Source organism: Anguilla anguilla, chromosome 9 (genome assembly GCF_013347855.1).
Source record: "Anguilla anguilla isolate fAngAng1 chromosome 9, fAngAng1.pri, whole genome shotgun sequence".
NCBI classification, from domain to species: domain Eukaryota; kingdom Metazoa; phylum Chordata; class Actinopteri; order Anguilliformes; family Anguillidae; genus Anguilla; species Anguilla anguilla.
Genome location: NC_049209.1, coordinates 28,505,872 through 28,524,708, shown reverse-complemented (window position 1 = coordinate 28,524,708; position 18,837 = coordinate 28,505,872). Strand labels below are relative to the sequence as shown.

Sequence of the window (18,837 nt, the reverse complement as noted above, 5' to 3'; positions counted from 1 at the left end):
AGTGGAACATGCGGACATATTTATGAACGCATGCATGATTAAACACCTTTACATGCCATATTAATCTTGTGCAGTTTCTGAAGTTTAGAAAAAGCACGCATGTCTTTTGTAAATTAATGAACATAAAAAATGCAGTTCTACCAAATATACATGTAGTTGGAGGAAAGTAACATTTATAAATACCTGCAGAGGAATGTGTCCTAGTTGTGATACAAAGCACACATCATCAAGTAATCTGTCATTGGACAAACTGGCAGTCACTCCCCTTTAACCTTTTCACAGTAACTGATATAGTTTGGAGCAATAATATGTTCTTTAGGCACAAGATGAATAAAAAAAAACATTAGAGAGTTTCAGGCAAGAGATGCATCTTTATTCAAAGTATTTATGTATAACTAACCACTTATAATTCTGGAAGACAGCAGCATCTAAAAATTCTATTGTGATTAAGTGTCCAGATACAGAAACTTCACAGAAATAAATAGCTTGACAAGGAAGCTATGGCAGCACAGGCCTTCACTGAAGGAATATAACAACATACACAGTCTACATTTGAAATTAACCTACTAATATTTGAAAACACATGTGTAATCTCAGGTTTTTTTGTGTGATTTAATCAGTTTTGTTGTATATGTCTTTCACCAAGTCCCTTGCACTGGTGGAAAGGAGTATAGACACTTAGCACCAGACAAAAAAGGCCTGTATATTACATATGAATTGCATTAGATAGGAATTGAACAGAGCTGTCAGCAGAGGATTTATAGTTAAATCTATATATACACTCAGTATATGTGGCCACTTTATTAGGTAATTTATTAGGTACACCTATCTAACACCAGTTGGGAGCCCCCTTTGCCCCAAGAACAGCCTGGATCCTTCGCAGGGGGTTCCCAGCATGAATGTGTGGCTGAAAAATCTGCAGTCTGCGTGAAATCCCAAAGGAATGTTTCCAGCATCTTGTTGAAAACATTCCTTTGGGATTTTGTTCTATGCTGACTCAACAGCATCACACAGATTCCCTGCACATTTTTTGGCCACGCATTCATGCTGTGAACCTCCTGTTCCACCTCATCCCAAAAGAACTCAATCGGATTGAGATCTGGGGACTGTGCAGGCCACTGGAGTGAAATTAAGTCCTGTTCATGGAACCAGCTTGAGATGATGGATACTTTGTGATTCATACATTATCCTGCTGGAAGTATCGGTTTGAAAAAAAACAGTGTGTGGCCACTCAGGGATGCACATGGTCAGCAACAATGCCTCAGTACGCTGTGGCATTCAAAACGTGCCAAGAAAACATTCCCCATTCCATTACGCCACCGCCATCAGCTTGCACCGTTGACATATGGCAGGATGGATCCATGGATCCATGCGGTTTACGCCAAATTCTGATCCTACCGTTCGCATGTCTCAGCAGAAATCAAGATTCGTCAGACAAAGCAACATTTTTCCAATCTTTGATTGTCACTGTAGCCTAATTTTCCTGTTTTTCATTGACAGGAGTGGAACCCAGCATGGGCTTCTGCTGCTGCAGCCCATCCGCTTCAAGGTTCAACACGTTATACATTCAGAGATGCCCTTCTGCACAACACTGTTGTAAACAGCTGTAATTTGAGAATTTGTGGCCCTTCTGCTAGCTCTAACAAGTTTGCCCATTTTCCTCTGACCTTTCTCATTATCAAAGTGTTTTTGCCCACAGAACTTCCGCTTATTTGATGTTTTTTGTTTATTGCACCATTCTCTGTAAACTCCAGAGACTGCATCTCAACAGGGCAGCTGTTTCTGAGATGCTGGAACCACCACGTCCAGCACCAACAATCATTCCACGGTCAAAGGCACTTTGATCATGATTCTTGTCCATTATAATGTTTGGCTGAACAACAACTAAACCTCTTCACCGTCACTATTTTCTGTTTGGAGGAGCAGACTATTTGCGATAGTGTACCTACAAAATTGGCCACTGTGTGTACATTATTACAAGTCTGAATTGATTCCAAACCTAATTATTTATGCACCTTCTGACATTCAGTCCTTATAAATGTCCATTCTAAAATCACATTTTCCACATAACTTTTTCTGACATGGCCTAGATTTCAGATATTTGAAAAGCAGAATTTTGTTGCAGTGTTGCATTCATAATGTAAGGACCAGTCCTTGATTTTTCACCCCATTCAAAAATAAAACTAAATAAAATAAATTAATAAAAAATACAGGAGTGTTTGGAGATCTATGAGGTGCAGGGTGGATCTGAGTAAAAGGGGGTTGGGCTGGTGGACGTACTCTGTATTTATGTCTTATATTTTATTTTGATGTGATATTATGCACTGCCTACATGTTCTGTAGAACTGTAACTGTACTTAGTCATTTTTCATTTCAAAATTGACGTTTGACTATATTCTTATTAATGCATGCATCATATGCTCTTTTCATAAAATCTATTCCCCTATATGGATGGATTAATGCATGTATCATATACTTATAATAATTTCCCCTACATGGGCAACTGCGAAATTGCCAAGTAATAATAATGTGAAATATTTTTCGGATCTTTAAATTACTTTCTAATCTACCAACTACAGTATCTATAAAGATAATCATAATGTTCACACCCTGCCGAATTCACTGTTTTGTCATAAATATTAAGCTGAGGAAAAATGAAGCTTTAGATCAGGCTGCAAAGAGTGTCCCAAATTGTAACAGTTGTATATATCAATAATAATTTGTCATTGGAAAATATGTATAAATAGCTTAATCTATGGAACACTAATAGTAAAAAAAGACCCATACAAAAGCAAAATGCAATCAAAACATATAGTCTTCTAATAAGAAAATACATAATTTAAAAAACCTCAATTTACAATCTAGTAATAGATAACAGGATATCAGATACATTTTTGTCACACGATATCTCCTGTTTTTGATGACTGGGGACTTTGTAGTAAGTCCTATTTGGTTAAATACAGGAAATGTATTTATATATTTATAAATAAAACACAAAACATTAGTTTGACACAGCATGATGTTATTTTCCTTCCAGAATCCCTTGCATTTTAAACAGAATTGTATATTCAAAATACTGTATTGCGCATTTTTACAGTAAAAGCTTTTCATGAGCAATATCATCTTGTTCTGACAGTTTAACTATGTTTGAGTGTGCACAGTTTGAAAGTATATGATGTTTCAGAAATCAGATAAGCAAACTTAATTTGCTGAAAATGAATTAACTGAAGTATGTTTAACTGGGGAAATGGTGAAAGATTCCATTCAGTGCTACAGTCAAGCAAAGGCAGTGGTGAACAGTGTTGTGACATGCAATATTTTCTACAGATTCAGTCCTTTTCTAAGCCATTTAGATGGCTTGTCCTATTTACCCCATCATAATGGTAAAAGAGTCAGAAGAGAGTTCATAGCATCAAAAATATGAATGCTGCATACTCTGAAATGAACACATTTATGATCTTATTACTATATATTTTACCATAATACATGAAAATGTATAGGGCACATTTGAAATTAATTTGTGGCAAAATACAAAGTAGAACCCTTATGTTCTAAGCAGAACTCACAATACAAAGTGTAACCACTTCAAGTGGGTTCTCCAGTGGAACTTTCAATAAAGAAAGCTCCATGGAACCAATTGCAGAGGGCCTTTTCTACTGGCAAAGGGTTCCTAAAGTGGAAAAGGTTCATCTTCAACACTGAAACATTACCCAGACCAAAGAACCCTTTAAACAATCCTTTTTTCTTAGAGTGCACAGCAACTTTTAGTTGTGGTGAAACTGCTAATGTTATCTTTAAAAGCACTTTATAAACTCATTTTTTGCTATCTCAAAAATGAGAATTAGTCTCCTCATGAATGTCTTGATATTAGCTTTCTCTATGGAAATAAAGACTTAAATATCTACTGCCTTCCATCAAGAGCCAACCATCATAACTACCAAGACAACTGAACTATTTTCTCAGTCAAATAATTGCTAATATACACACCATGGAGCATCATAAATACAAATACAAATACAAAAAAATAAAATAAAAACTATACATAAAGGAGACCATAAGAATGTCAATGTCCAGGGTCAGCAGAAAGATTGGTGTGGACTAACAGACTCCCACTCTGCAAGCAAACCAAACCCTCATGACCTCTGTGCAAAATCAGACAATAAACATTTTGCTGTATCCCAAAGTGCTGTGAAAATACTTGGTGCGTGTTCAACATGGACAACTTGACTCCGTGGAATACAATTTCATATGAGAGGTTCTATTTTGTTGAAAAAAATAAAAATAAATACAGTATCAAATGAATGACAGGCCCTTAATAGCAAAATGATTATTGACTTGTTTGCATCTTCCTCTTAAGCAGTCGTTTCTGCAATTTGACAGCAAACAGTACTTGGCATTTGTTACCAAACATTCTTTTACATTCACACTGATGAACGCATAGTGGTATAGTGAATCCCCCAGATCCAGTGGTGCACGTCAACCTGGTGCTGCATCACTGACTTAAGTCAATACGTTGTGCCTGTGCAAACCAGACACATTATGAAAAAAAATGGCGTGGTGAAAATGAGCTAAATGTTACCCACAGATGAATCATGGGACAGTTTATCTCAGCAAAACAGCTGGTGGAGAGTGTACCTCAGAGGCAGGCGAAGTACTGTAGTAACGTACTCTGCTTCAGTAAGATGCAATGTAACAGCTAGTGATTACTGTGGCTCACTGACTGCATAATACCATTGATCATATTCTCACTACACGCATTGTACTTTACCTTGTGCAAAATAATCCCCTATGCACTTGCATTTGAGTGGGGTATGCTTTCCCAGAGAGAAATAAATAGTATTTTGTTGATAGCATTGGTGTTAGCATTGAGAACAACAAAACTGGGGCATGTTGAACTCGTACACTGAATTTGTAAACCATTTTCTAAGCCCCCCCATCATTACGCACAATGTATTCTTGCCTGAGAAATAAACTACTCCATTTTATAATTGCAGACAAGAATTGTAGAATGATAATCTTTTTTGTTTGACCCTAAGTGCTGTTTTATGTTTCTGTATACTCCAAATGTATTCACGCCCTTGATAAACAAAATCAAAAAGATGATTCACCAAAAATTATGTTTTTGCACAAATAACATTTCAAACTCTGCCAACACTGCACCATTAGTATGATAGTATATGGCCTAAGCAAACAATAGATTTTTTAAGGCATACAATAAGTCAATTTACTCAGTCTTTCTAATTATATAAATATAAAGTCCTGCATCAAGTTTCCATTTGGAAAAAAAATGCAGATATTTGTAAAACATTTGCTGTTACATTATGGTGTGTTTGGAGCATTGCAACTTCATGCATTTTCATTTATTTGTGCAAAAAAAAAAACAACCTTTGGTACAGTTTATCAAGAATTTATATTATAAATATATGCATATGATATACAACTTTCACATCCTCTGAGGTAGATATCTATTGGGCTGAAACTTCAATAGTGGTTATGAAAAAGCATAAAGTAAATGAATAAAGAACAACAAAGAAAATCTTTCAAACAGGCCCAACGCTCTGTGACCTCGCTTAGACCAGGTAGTGCAGATACTACACTTTTTCTTTCTCATGCAGATTTCCTTGCCTGTGTCTCAGGCACAGGTCAAGGTGAGTTAGTCCGTCCCAATTCCATTCCTTTGTTCTTCTCACCACTCTATGCCAATGCTCTCCTAAACATTACGTTCCATTATTCTCCCCACCCCTGTCCCTCAACCACATTTGGCTCAGTACTTAGCAGGCTCTGTGCAGGTCTCAGCAGTCTTGGTAAAGGCATTCCGTATACGCCGGCTTGGGTTTCTTGGCAGGGTCGCACCTCTCGGGCTCCACCACCTTCCCGGAGTAGTCGAGGCAGTGGATGCTGCGGTGGCGCTGCCCTAGGCCACAGGTCTGAGAGCAGGAGGACCAGGGCCCCGTTTGCCAGATGGGACAAGGCAGGTCTCCGCAGGGCCTGATGTCGCTGGGCCTCAGCTGTTCGTCACACAGGAAGGATGGGAAACCGCCGCTGTCTCTGCATTCAATGGCCCTCCGGGACCAACCGGAACCGCAGCTCTTCGAGCAGTCGGACCACTCCCCCAAGACCCAATGGGATGTGCCGAAAGGCTGGATCGCGTTCAGGAAGGTCTTCTTCTCACTATGTTTTCTGAAGGACACATCTTTGGGGATGAAGAAGGTGTATTTGATTTTGGGTGGCATGGTATCTCCTGCTGTGGCCAGCAGCTGGATAGTCACGGCCTCCCTCAGTTGCTGGAAGCTCTGGATCCTCTCCAGGGTGGTGGAAGAGCCACTGTACTTCAGCACGGCTCCTGGGACTGGAATATCCTGCTCCACCGTAGAAATTGAGAAGTTTCCATTCAGGATGTAGCTGCCTTTCTCTCCCTTGATAGCCAGGTAGTTGCCGTCGTGTTTCACTCCACGATGGCTGCGCTGCTTGACATCGATGTTGGTGGCCCCAGCTGGGATGGTCACAACATCGTTATAGCCATACCTGAAGGATGAAAATAAAGTTTTGTTCTTTTTTTGTTGCTAAACGTACTAGTCATCCCATTGTGTTGTGATCAGTTTTGAACAAAATGAATGTCATATAATAATTTTTACTCTATCATTTTTATCTGGGACCTTCACTTTGCACAGCAGTTCTGAAGGACAATAGAAAAATGCTACATACCTCCCAAAATTGAATGTATAAATAAATGCATATTTCAAATATATTCATTTTAAATACTGCCCATCCCTGTGCCCAGCATAAATGCCCCCTTGAAATAGTACACTTACATGGCTTTGTTCATGGAGCCAGTGACCTTCCTACAGCTGGAACCATTCCCTCCACACACACCACACTTGTCCAGTTTTTGGTTGGACCCAATCACCTGATCACAGCCCGCTTTCACACACTGGCCCTGGACACAGACAGACGTGGTGTCGGGGCCACACGTGGTACCATCGATTACCTACACAGCACAGGAAACAGATTCAAACAATTGCTACATATAACACAATGCAAAAAAGTTAATGGTACATGGGGTTATGGCTTAATTTTGCCAGCAGCCATACCACCCTGCAGCCTTCTCATGTCCAACTTTTGAAGCTATGCAGGGCTGGGAGATCTCCTATGAAAACTACGGGTCTGATTTACTAAAACCTTTCGCATGCGCAAAACCTTTAAGCATATGCAAAACCAATAGCAACCAATGATTGGTCATGGTATTTGTTTTGTACCAATCATTGGTTGTTTTATTAGTTTTGTACATGCTAAAAGGTTTTGCACATGCTAAAAGTCTTTCTCAATCAGGTTCTAGGTTGCTGCACAAGATGTTAGTGGACCAGTAGGGGGCACTCATCCCTCTGGACCAAACAGAAATCCTATGGCCCCCCAGCACAGTGATAAAGGCACTGTGCTATCCTTTGGATGAGTTTCACTGTGGTCACTAAAGATCCCATTCTACTTTTTGAATAAAAATAGGGATGCTAATCCTGTTGTTTTGATCAAATCATTCAAAGAAATTTTCTCTCTATGTGTGATCACATAATCCTATAGAATAATAAAAACATCAATAATAATACTAATATGAGAGAGGCCTGTGCACTTTGGAGAAGAACTGACATCATGGAAAAGAGGCTGGAGGAAAATAAAAATAATTTCTATATTAGAAATAATAATGGGTAGAGAAATATACAGTGTTTCATATGTTTATAAGTATGTTTATCAAGACATGAACATAGAACAATCTCAGAAGAAATAGATGACTAGGCATGAAGTTGGCATGAAATCCTGAAAAAGATATAGACATCTTTGGGCATGGCCAGTATAACTGGAAATTTCAAGAGTAAGAAACCATTTTTCAAGGGGGGGAAAAAAAAGAATGAATGAATGAATGAATGAATGAATGAATGAATAAATAAATAGTGGTCACACTGTACCTTTGATTCAAAGACTTTGAACTCACTGCCCCCTTTTACTCTGCAGAAGAGTTTGCACCGGTCCCTAGGGGCCACACCAGCATACTTCGGAATCCAGTGCTTGACGTTGCCATGGATATCCAGGTTATCCACAGTGTTATACTTCTCACACTGCTCTTCTCTGAAGCTTTTTCCTGAAGCAACAAGGAAAAAGATCAATCTTTTCTGAATGTGCCAACAACATAGGCAAATAGTCAATTGCTCTTGTTTATGGGGTTTGAATGTCATCTGGGTGTAAAGTTTCAGTCTTGATCCCTACTGGGAGTTCTTTACCTGCACAAGAACATGGACACACTATTTCTACCTAAGCATCCACGCTGCAGTATACTGTGCTGAAGAAGCATGCCAAGTATTACTACTATCTACTACTATTACTTCTACCACTACTACTACTACTACTACTACTACTACAAAAAACAACTGTATTTTCTATGGTCATTTAAAGAACTTTCTTTAAAACAGGGAAAATCATTCCAAGGAATAAGAAGAAACATGCTATAAAGAAAAAACTAAATTACCGTTACTGTTCTCACAGGGGCGAGTGTTGCAGGATTGGTACTTGACTCTCTGTCCTTCGCAGTATCTCCCCCCATTCTGGGGCTCGGGGTGGGTGCACTCCCGGTGGGAGAACTCCACTCCACCACCACATGTTCTGGAACACTCTCCCCAAGGCCCCCATGGCCCCCATCCTCCATCCACAACTTCCTGTACCAAAAAACCACAAATCAGGGGCCATTACAGCTAGGCAAGGTACTATGCTCCTTTTCTAAATGAAGTTAAGACAAGCAGTGAGTACTTTTCAAGTATGCATTATTTAGTGACATTAAAACACTGCACAGCAAAATGGTCAGATCAACACCGACAAAGTAGATTTTACACTAACAGAGCACCTCATCACCAGTGTAGACTCATGTAGTCTGTCAGAGATTAATCAACACAGAAGAATTTACCATTTGAATAACATCATTCTTCAATTGGCTGATCTCAAAGACTTTAATGAAACAAGTTATGACATACTCCAGACATACTTAGATTAAACATTAGCCCACAGTGTAGGTGCAGTGAAATCACAGGGCATTTGTGTCTCTTCACAATAAAATGTTCAGTATTAAATCAGCTGATAGACAAAGTTTTTAAACTGTACTGTGAATGAGTACAGTTGATGCCTTTCGGACTCATATACACTGTCAGAGTTGAATTAACACTGAACATTTTACTGTGTTGGAGTACCTTGCCTTGGGCAGAGCTGCTTTCTCTCAGGTCTGCTGCAGACTCATGTGTCTCCACTTGCAAAATCGGTGGTGTGCTTGGCGTGTAAAAAGTTAGCGCGTGCTTTTAGCTGAAGGATTTTATGAGCACAGTGTAAGGAGTCTTTAGTCTGCCAGCAGGTCTGAGGTCATAACTAGCTTCTTACAGAGGCCCTAGTGGAAAGTCTTTTTTAAACATGGCACCCAAAATAATCATGCTAATAATCAAATCGGCATTTGGAAAATGTAGCAGAGCATTTGATTATTTTAAGCAGCTATGCGGCGCAATGGCGGGTGGGGGGAGGTTGGTGGGTTGCTTACTAGCGCACAAGAAGTGCTATAAGACATTTTCAGAGAGGGCGAGAATGCGTACCGAATGACCTGAGAGAGATTTATACGTCAAAACAAAAGCTGCAAAACAGCCCCGTCAGGGCACGCTGGGGCACAGACAGAGAGTGGGCGGCTCAGAAAGCGCAGAGGCACTAAATCTTCCGAGGGACGGGCTGCTCCGAGCTCTGATGGGTGGAGGGTTGCGTATCAGGGCGATCGGCTCTTTTCGGGTTCACCTTGGGTTGCGGGACCTCCTCAGGTCCCACGCAGACGGCGTTCAGGCAGGTCCCGCTGGCGCCGCACGGCGTGCCGTCGGCCCAGGGCAGGCTGGCGTTCTTGGTGATGCACTGCTGCTGCCCCCTCTCCCTGCACCAGAGCTTGCTGCACACGTCCGTGTCCGAGGTGTTGGGGCAGTGCACAAGCTCCTCCCCAAACACCTGCTGGCACTGGACATCCAGGCTGAAAGTTCGGCTGGGCAACTCAGCAGGCAAAGGCACAGTCTCGCCCGGCACATCCAATAGGCAGTCCCCTGTGAGAAAAAGAGAAAGAATAAAGAAAAATCTGACAATTTTGTTCCAACTCACATTTAATTTATTATGCCAATGATCTGGGTTTTAAGTAGAACTTATGTTAAAGACACTGGTAGGATTGAAACGTTAGCTACCTCTATGGCCTAATAATCCAGACTTGTACGGGAGCTTGTGTCCTTGTAAGTGTGAGCTGTTTACTGTTTTGGATCTACCCATTAACTTGGCACATTATGGATATTTTGGAGTGTGTCTGCTTTCTGGCCATTAAAACCATTTGACAGACAGAGAAAGGACTCTTTGACTCCTGTGGGGGTAATTTTGGGGGGATGCTCAAAAAATCTAAAATGTATGAAGACCCTCCTGAGAGGGGAACTGAGTTTAAGAGTGCTGCTTTTGGGAATGAGGTTGACAATGGCCAGCCGTTAGTAAATACATTGTTTGTGTTACAGATCACAATAGCAAATGTATTCTTCCATTCAGATACAATGATAACACTACCTTTACCACCATCCTTTTGGTACTGTTGTTTAAAGTAAATTGAAGCATGATCAGATACTTCAATTTACACATCAGTACCAATAGATATAGTTTTATTACGAAAGAGAAGAATGTGCTTGGCAGTACTTGCTTGTTCTCTGAAGGGGGATCAGTTGTTAAAGATGGAATGCGTGAGCTGGAATCCTCCACTGATGACTCACGAGCACAAAGTGTGTGGTGCAGACGGAAATATTGATGGATATAAATCAACAGAAATGCCAGCTATTTTGCAAGACAAATATTTTCTTTTGCTCCACTGATTCATGGCTATACAAGAGGACTGACCCTGAGGGTAATGGCTAACCACACTGTGGAATACCTTTTTCTTTCTATATGCGCAACAACCGCAAAGGCAGGCCTCCCACCCAAGGAAGGGCAATTCAAACCTTTGATTGACATTGCCTACACGTCAAATACACAATTTTACTGCTCCAGTTGCGTGATACAGTAGCAGTAAGCCAGAAGAGTGATGATATTATTATTAAACTCCCAGAAGGATATAACAAGTGTGGTTTTTAGAGAGCATAATTTGTGGTCAGGAAAGTGTAAAGGCAGGAGAAGTATTATTTCAGAAAATAACACTTGTGAAATCTAGGCCCAAACTGCTGGAAAATGATTTAGCCATAAAGACCTAAATTACAGACTATAGCCGCAGCGGAAGATTCAGTTCAGTAGGCAGATATAGCAGATGAAGCTTGTGAATGCCAAAGTTCATCCCAAAATCGTGCCCAAAATCCCTAAATGTTTGGCTGTGTGTCTGCAAACTACAATCAAGCTTCTTTGGAGACCGCACACAGATATTTGTGATATGATGAATGTGGCGGGCAGCCAGTATTACATGTGACATACATCCAAATACATACTTCACAAAAACATGCATTTGAAATTCTTCCCATCTCTGACATGCCACAGCAGCGCTGTTTATTGAGTCAGACACTTCTGCTGAAAAGGGTATTTATGAAATGGATCTGAGCTCACCATGTCCGCTATCAAAGAACTCGGTGATATACAGGGCACTGCATGGGGACCAGGGCAGGGTCTTATTCAGGTGAACAAAGAGGGGGGCCATCAGGTGGTGTCCTCCCAGGTGCCCGAACATCCTTTCGCAGATCTTGGAGTCATCGTGTGGCATGCTGAGCACATGGCCTGTGCGGAGAGACACCGCTGCTGTCACTGATGACATCACAGCAAGCAGCCTTACTTATGTCAGCTTCTGGTAGACAGAGAAGGGCTCTTAAACCTTGTAAAGCTGTAAACAGTTCTGATTTAGACTCTTAAGGTCTGTCAAAAAACGTATCCGCATTACGCCACATTATCTCAGAAACAGTAGCTACGCATGCCATTAATAATGTTAATCACATTAAATAATGCTGTCATTTTTAACTGATCAAATTATAGATCGACAGGTGGAATTCATAAGTCCTGATTGCTAAAAGTATGGACAATAAATCAATGACACTAAATCAATTGTGGAAAATGAGTTCAAAGACAGAGCTCAAAGAAGGGCTTGTTTCCTTAAAACATTTAAGAAAAAAAAATGTAAAAGCTTATACAAAAAACCTTTCAAAAACTTTAATTAATGACAAAATTCACATAAAAAACCAGCATGTGCTGGAGGATGTGGGTCAGTTAGAGAACCTCAGAGATAGAGGATGTCCACGCTATACCCATTTAAGACTCAGATGCCAAATACAACCATGTGGTTCAGTAGAAAACACTTCCTCTCACCGAGCTCATGGGCCATGGTGAAGGCAGCTTGGAGACCGTTGTCTTCAATGACAGAACAGCTCCTTTTGGGGTCGCACATGGTGCCCACATCAGCGACCCCCAAAGTGTCACAACTCTGATGTCCACAGATGTCCTGGAGAAGAGAGGAGATATTTAATTAAAATTATGCTGTATGCAACAAACACCCAGTTATTTTTAAACATATTTTGCTCCCAAGCAAGCTCTTGCCAATCAAACATATTTTTCTGCCATTTCCGTCAGATATTAATGAAGCAAATAAAACAGCGTCCACGAGAGCTGAAACCTTAACATTTGGAATACAGTAAACAGCATGCCTCCAAAGTGAGTTTCCCTTCTCCTGTCAAGGTCCCCCATGACTGAAACAAATGTTTCCTGGGCAGAAGACAGAGGCCACAAGACATATTTCCACACATAATTTAAAACACATCTGGACATCAGAGGGGCACGGGGATTAGGGGTAATGTGAAGTCAGTTCTGCTGGAAGTAGCGCTCACTGCAGACGACACGCAGCACAGTACACAAATATACCTCCAATTATGTTTTACTTTAGTGTCCTGCTACCGTGAAATATGCAGCCTGCATTATTCAGAAACTCAGAATGAGGCCAGGTGTCAAAAGCGCTGCTGTACTGCGGTTAAGCACACCCAACTGTACCGCTGCCCTCCCGGCCTGTCTAAAATAGCCACTGTCATCACATGAAGCTTTATTTAAAGTGCTTCTAAAAATGACCCATACTCGCAGCACTTTCAGTCCCGCATTTTTCTGCGTTGACCCAATGTCATATTGCAACATCACAACAGGACGATGGTTTGTAAAGTGCATTTCTAACGTTTCCCTGGCTACTTGAGTAGTATACAATAACTGTGTAAAAATTGATGGAATGTTTGATATTCAAGTAGTTTTTCCATACTTACACAGTAATGGATCCAGTGAGGTTTTATACATTGAGCCACTGCTGTTCAAAATGTATTAATGTTTCAGTTTGACAACAGAGCCATTAAACTCACTCCAGGATGTAATGCATTATGATTCTGAGCTCTGCAAACAGAATGCTATCATACAGTATAAAACACTTTAAGCGGATTACAAATATTTACTCTAATGCGTCTTTATTAATCACCATATCATTATTATAGACTTGCACTGAAGACAAACTATTTAAAGAAATGCCACAGCTTTAAATATGTTTAAGTATAGTAGCAAATGGGGTTGGGCAGTAGTTCAAATACATACAGTTAAATGAAAAAGTATTCTCTGTAGTAACCAAATTTGTATTGTCAACAACTATAACAATTACTATATTACAACAATTCCATTCAATTAGTCATGTCCCTCTATTTCAAGTCAGTATGAGTATTGGGACAGAGTAAGTTTTGACAAATTTAATGACTTGCAAGGTCAATATTTCATTGCATACCCTTTACATTCGATGACTGCATAAAGTCTGCGACTGATAGATATCACTAGGTTTATGATGTGATGCTTTGAGATGCCCTGCCATGCTTTTACCACTGCCTCTTTCAGTTGTGTTTGCTGGTGTTTTGGACTTTAGTTTCCTTTTGAGCAAGTGAAAAGCATGTTCAATGGTGTTTAATTCTGGTGACTGACCGGGCCACGTCAAACACTTCCACCTTTTCTTCCTGATTAGCTCCTTGGTTAAGTTTGCTGTATGTTTTGTGTCATCTTGCTGCATAATAAACTTCCGTCAATGAGTTTGGAGGCATTTCTATGATTATTGGAGGTGTCTCTAATTTATTCGGAAGGTGCTTTCCATTTAGTAAAAATCACATTATTGCATTTTTACGCCCATCCCTAGCCCCGGATTCCATCAAAGATTGGCAAACAGTTTGTTCAGAACAGCTGTACTAAGTGAATATCCCGGATAAATATGATCCAGAAACATAAGGTGCAACATTACATTAAGTTCAGTACAAGACACATTTCTGCTCATCACTGGCAGCAGGGGACCAGTTGCTCTTACCTGTCTGGTGAAGAGGATGGCTGTGTCGTAGTGCTCCGGGTGCCGGTGACTGGAAGGGTTGAAGAGCTGTTGCCAGGTGCAGAAGTTGCGTAGAGTCACACCTCCGTTGCTGGAGACCTCTGGTCCCACATCCTCATCCTCTACCACCAATATTTTAACCACCACCATGCTGACTGAGTTCCTCAGGCTAGGGTGCTTGTAGATCTGTGCTGCCATGGCGACCAAGGTCAGGATGTAGTGCTGCGAAGGAACGTTTCAGACATGCGTCACTTCAATTGATGTTTCCAATAGTCCTGCATCTGTGAGTATGTCCCATACATCAGCCAGAAACATGACACTGAGTGAATAACGGGTGACCGAAAAACTGAACCACTATATGGCACTACTGTGAATGTCCTATCACATACAGGTTAAGATATGGTCGACTATGTTGGCAAATGTAATTAATCTGATTAATTATCCTGGACATCTGTAGTCATTAGTCTTTTTTAGGACTAAATTTACAGCTGATTGACAACTGGAAGAGGAGTCATTCAGAGTCCCATTATAAGTCCAGTTATTTAAACTCTGAGCAGTAATGTAGACTTCATGCCAGTCATCTGCAAGGCACACCAGCATGGAGGATTACATCTTGAAATGTGGTCTGATAAATGAAATGACTTAATACAGGCTTTAATTACATGTGTAATAAAGAACAAAGAGTACATGGAGGCCTGGGATTTTCCCATCTCAGATCATGTAAAATAAAACATGAGATTAAGCCTCAAGAAATCTTTTTTTCGTGTGCCTGACATGTTTTTGGCTACAGTCTTAAGCACCACAAGAATTACAACAGGCAATTAAAAAAACAACCCCTTCTTTAACTTATCCATGTAATTTCCCCCAAAAAACTATGCTGCTACCATTGTATACTGAGGAGGCACAAAGACAGGGAATTCTTTTTCATATATTTTTACTTGAGAAATGTTACCAGCATTACACAATACTGTATATCTATTGATTGCTTTCACTTCTGTACAATGCAATGGAATACAAAAAAGGTTGGTAGATTTTCCCACCAAAAGTCGGAACATCTATTGAGAAGAGGCAGGAGAAAATGCATGGAAGTCTGTGGCAACCTTGGAATTTTGAAATTGAGCAAAGGCTTGAAAATTTGTTTCTGTTGAAGGTCTGTTGAAATTGGGGAGGGTTTGAGAAACAACAAACAACAAACACAAAAAATCCAAATTGTGAAAAAGAAACTTAAAAAAACTGCATTATAAATCTTTCCTTCCTAGACTTACAGCCTTAAACAAAGTGTTAGCTCTTTTAGCTTATAATGAGGGTACTATTTGCAGCACTGGCAAGCCTCTTTCCAGGTACCTGAAAAAATAGTGTGGACTTCTCAATCATACATTGAAAAGCACAGCCACTCTGGGTTCATGAATCTGGCAACCAGACACCATATATATAATCTGAAAATCTGTGGCTTTTTCTTATCTCCACCTTTAGTGGTCCCTGATGGGAGAGTCCTAATTGACAGCTTTGAATTAAATGTGAAAGTGTACTGAAGTAGAATTTTAAACTTGAAATTGTGAAAATTGTGAAAACTGAACGCAGACCAAATTCTATTTCATTTTCAAACCGTTCCATTCAATTTCAAAAAATGATATATGCATTCAATTTATGCAGTTAAAATTCATTTTTTTTAAAACAATACTTCAGTTTACAGATTCAAGTTATTGTACTACAAATTTAGGTCATGCAATTCAATTTCTGCAAGCACTAATTTCTTACCATATGCCTTGCCACTTCAGCATTACATGTCAAGTCAATAAAGTTAGGTTTACATTATCTCCAAAGAACTTTAGGATCTGTACTGACAAAATACATCCCAGATCCTCTGATGAAAACAATGTGTTACCAGCTATGGTAAGCAAATCCCAACAAGTCAGATCTCCTGTATATAATTTGTAATACCCAGGCTGTATGAGAGATATTTATGGTTTACTTGTGCACACTACAAGGTAAAATGTTCAGTGTTAAATCAACTCTTACAGAGTACATATGGTTCTGATTGGACTCATACTGTATGTACTCTGTTAGAGTTGAGTTAACACTGGGCAGTTTATTGTGTATGTGCTGGGGCGATCCAAATATCACTGGCTCAAAATGGGTTATTATGATCAGTGTAATCTTTCTGGCATGTTGTCTGAATGTCATGTTCCTTTACTGCAGAAATACCTTATTTGGTATGCAGTTATGAGTGCAGTTACTTAGCCAGCTGTACTGACAGTAGAATATTCAACGACGGAAAATTGATGTTTAAAACGGTCTTGCTATGCTAAGAAGACAACTGACCTGCAATCAATCTCATATCATGCTCTCACTAATTCACTTGCATTAGGAAACAGGCACTTTAGCATGTCTTATAATGTATCAATTCATCATATGTCACAACAAACTGTTCAAAATAATGAATTAATATTCATTTTTTCATATCAATATTAGTTTGATACCAACATGATCAAACCCAGTCGACCTAGTTAGAATGCATGATATAATCTCGAGCAATGCTCAGTTATGCAACCATGAAGTAACCAAAATGTTTATAGTAACGCAAAGCAATCTTCATAGGCCTAACATTTTTGGGAAATGCTGCATGACTTAATCTGATTACACGTACGCATATACGGATATGTCACATACGTAATTATGCGATTCAACCATTTCACTTGTGGGATATCTGGTGTAGGGCCTATTCGGAACCGGGACAAAACTTTGCATGTCTCTTTCCAAATAAACAGATATTTTGTTCTATAGTTAGACAGTGACTTTTTTTTCCATTTTAAATTTCCCAACTCCTGTTGAAGTTGGGATTAAACTAAAATGAAAATGCATGAGACTTTTTGACGGATTATGGAATTTCGCCCATACCTATTTACAAAATAGTTGATCGACTTTCTACATTAGTTAAATTGACTATAGTTTGATACTGCTTTTCCATCAATAAATAAATTCTATAAGACCTATTTAAAAAGTAGAAAATTGAACTAGTCCTACCTTTATCTCGTCCCCATAGAATCGTGTCATTGAGGAGTCTGCCACCACCAACGTCTCAACATATCTTGCTGCAGAAACAAAACGTTTCTTCCTATTCCGTGTTTGACCACCCATCTCACCGAAGGATAATGTGCTTCCTTCTGATTTCCTGTGACTGTCATCCTTCAATTGGTCGAATGTAGATTCAGCCCTACGCGTGTCGATGGAAACTCTTCTTTTAATAACGTGCAGCTGCTTGGTGGTTTGCTTTAGTTTGCCAGTTCCAGACCTTTTAGGCTCAATCAGATATTCATCTCCGTCTGTTAGGAACGATCCTTGGATTCCATGACACAGACTGACAGCAACTAAAGAGTCTTGCTTAAAATCTACGGTTCCCGAATAAAAACAAGTTTTCAGATCTGCTTCAATGTCCTCGGTGCGGTTAACGTCGTTGCTGCTGTTAACAATGTCAGATGGTGTCCCCTTCTCCCTTATGTCAAATACGTCTAATAGCGAAGAAAGACGTTTCGATTTGATGCGCTGGACCCTAATGGTCGGAGCTAGGAACCTGTCATCCGGAGTCAAGTGAAGCGTAAAGTCTTTACCAAACGCAGTAAGTCTGAAACTGAGTTCCTCGTTCCTTTTCCACGGACGACCGCTGATTCTTCGACTGGTCACCTTGATAGGTATAATGTCTTCGGATTCTAGCAACTCAGAAAGAGCAATGCTGTATATTGACAAAGTTAACAAAGTTATATGTAACGCTGAACACATTTTAAAAGAGAAGACAATACACAAATGAGTAATGTCTTATTTCTGGAAATAATTAAGTGTGACCTCAATGCAGCCTATAAAATAATCTAAGTGAATGCAAGCAGTGTCTACTTGTATACAGAACGTCCATAATAGCTTTGTAAAAATGCAACGAAAGTTAAGTTTCTTAATTGAACGGCTCTTGATTTAAACATCCAAATTGGTTTCAGTTTGATTCTGCTAGTTGTACTAAAGCTAATACAGTGTTGTAGCAGTTAGTCTATATGAGCTAACACATGTTCGCCTGGATTGTGTCAGTGAAGGGTGTGCGTCGCGGTCGTATTTATACGTTCCCCTTCTTAAAAAGTTTATTTTTGATATCCCTCACCCACCTATACACACTCTCCTCCCCCTCGTAGGCTACTTCATGAAAAAACTCGCACATCAAACTGATCCAATAGGAACAGACTAGCACACCCACTCCACTAACTGCTTCATAAACTTCCAGACAGTCCTCACAGAACGCCAATTCTACCTCGTGTGCAGACCACACGTGTTAATTCTAGTGTAATACAGCCTATGTTATTTAATCCATGGCATTTCTCAAGTGGAAAATTATCTTAAAAAAAAAAACTACTATAGCCTACGTCGGGGCAGATGAAAGAACAAGAAGCAGAAAAAGAAGATAATGC

At 39.8% G+C, this 18,837-nt stretch overlaps 1 protein-coding gene across 2 annotated transcripts; it reads right to left on the bottom strand.

Moving 5' to 3' along the window:
* Positions 1-332: 332 nt before the first annotated feature.
* On the bottom strand, positions 333-18,520 carry LOC118236217 (A disintegrin and metalloproteinase with thrombospondin motifs 8-like). 2 transcript variants are annotated; one of them, XM_035434397.1, is made up of 9 exons: positions 17,414-18,520; positions 14,372-14,611; positions 12,370-12,502; positions 11,620-11,787; positions 9,811-10,103; positions 8,516-8,702; positions 7,959-8,131; positions 6,813-6,988; positions 333-6,525 (listed from the first exon to the last, which is right to left on the bottom strand). In XM_035434397.1, the coding sequence occupies exons 1-9, from the start codon at positions 18,164-18,166 to the stop codon at positions 5,793-5,795; spliced, it is 2,856 nt and encodes a 951-aa protein (XP_035290288.1). In that variant the 5' UTR covers positions 18,167-18,520; the 3' UTR covers positions 333-5,792. The 2 variants fall into 2 exon arrangements, with proteins under 2 accessions (XP_035290288.1, XP_035290287.1); XM_035434396.1 differs by having other exon boundaries at positions 11,620-11,814; positions 17,414-18,519.
* Positions 18,521-18,837: the final 317 nt, after the last annotated feature.

Bases quoted from the DNA above. Each gene is read 5' to 3' on its own strand.
- LOC118236217 (XM_035434396.1), bottom strand. From the start codon at position 18,166: ATGTGTTCAGCGTTACATATAACTTTGTTAACTTTGTCAATATACAGC. The intron at 11,815-12,369 runs GTGAGAGGAAGT...TGATGTCATCAG, and splicing joins CACCATGGCCCATGAGCTCG to TGACAGCAGCGGTGTCTCTC. The intron at 6,526-6,812 runs GTAAGTGTACTA...TTCATCCTTCAG, and splicing joins GGCTCCATGAACAAAGCCAT to GTATGGCTATAACGATGTTG.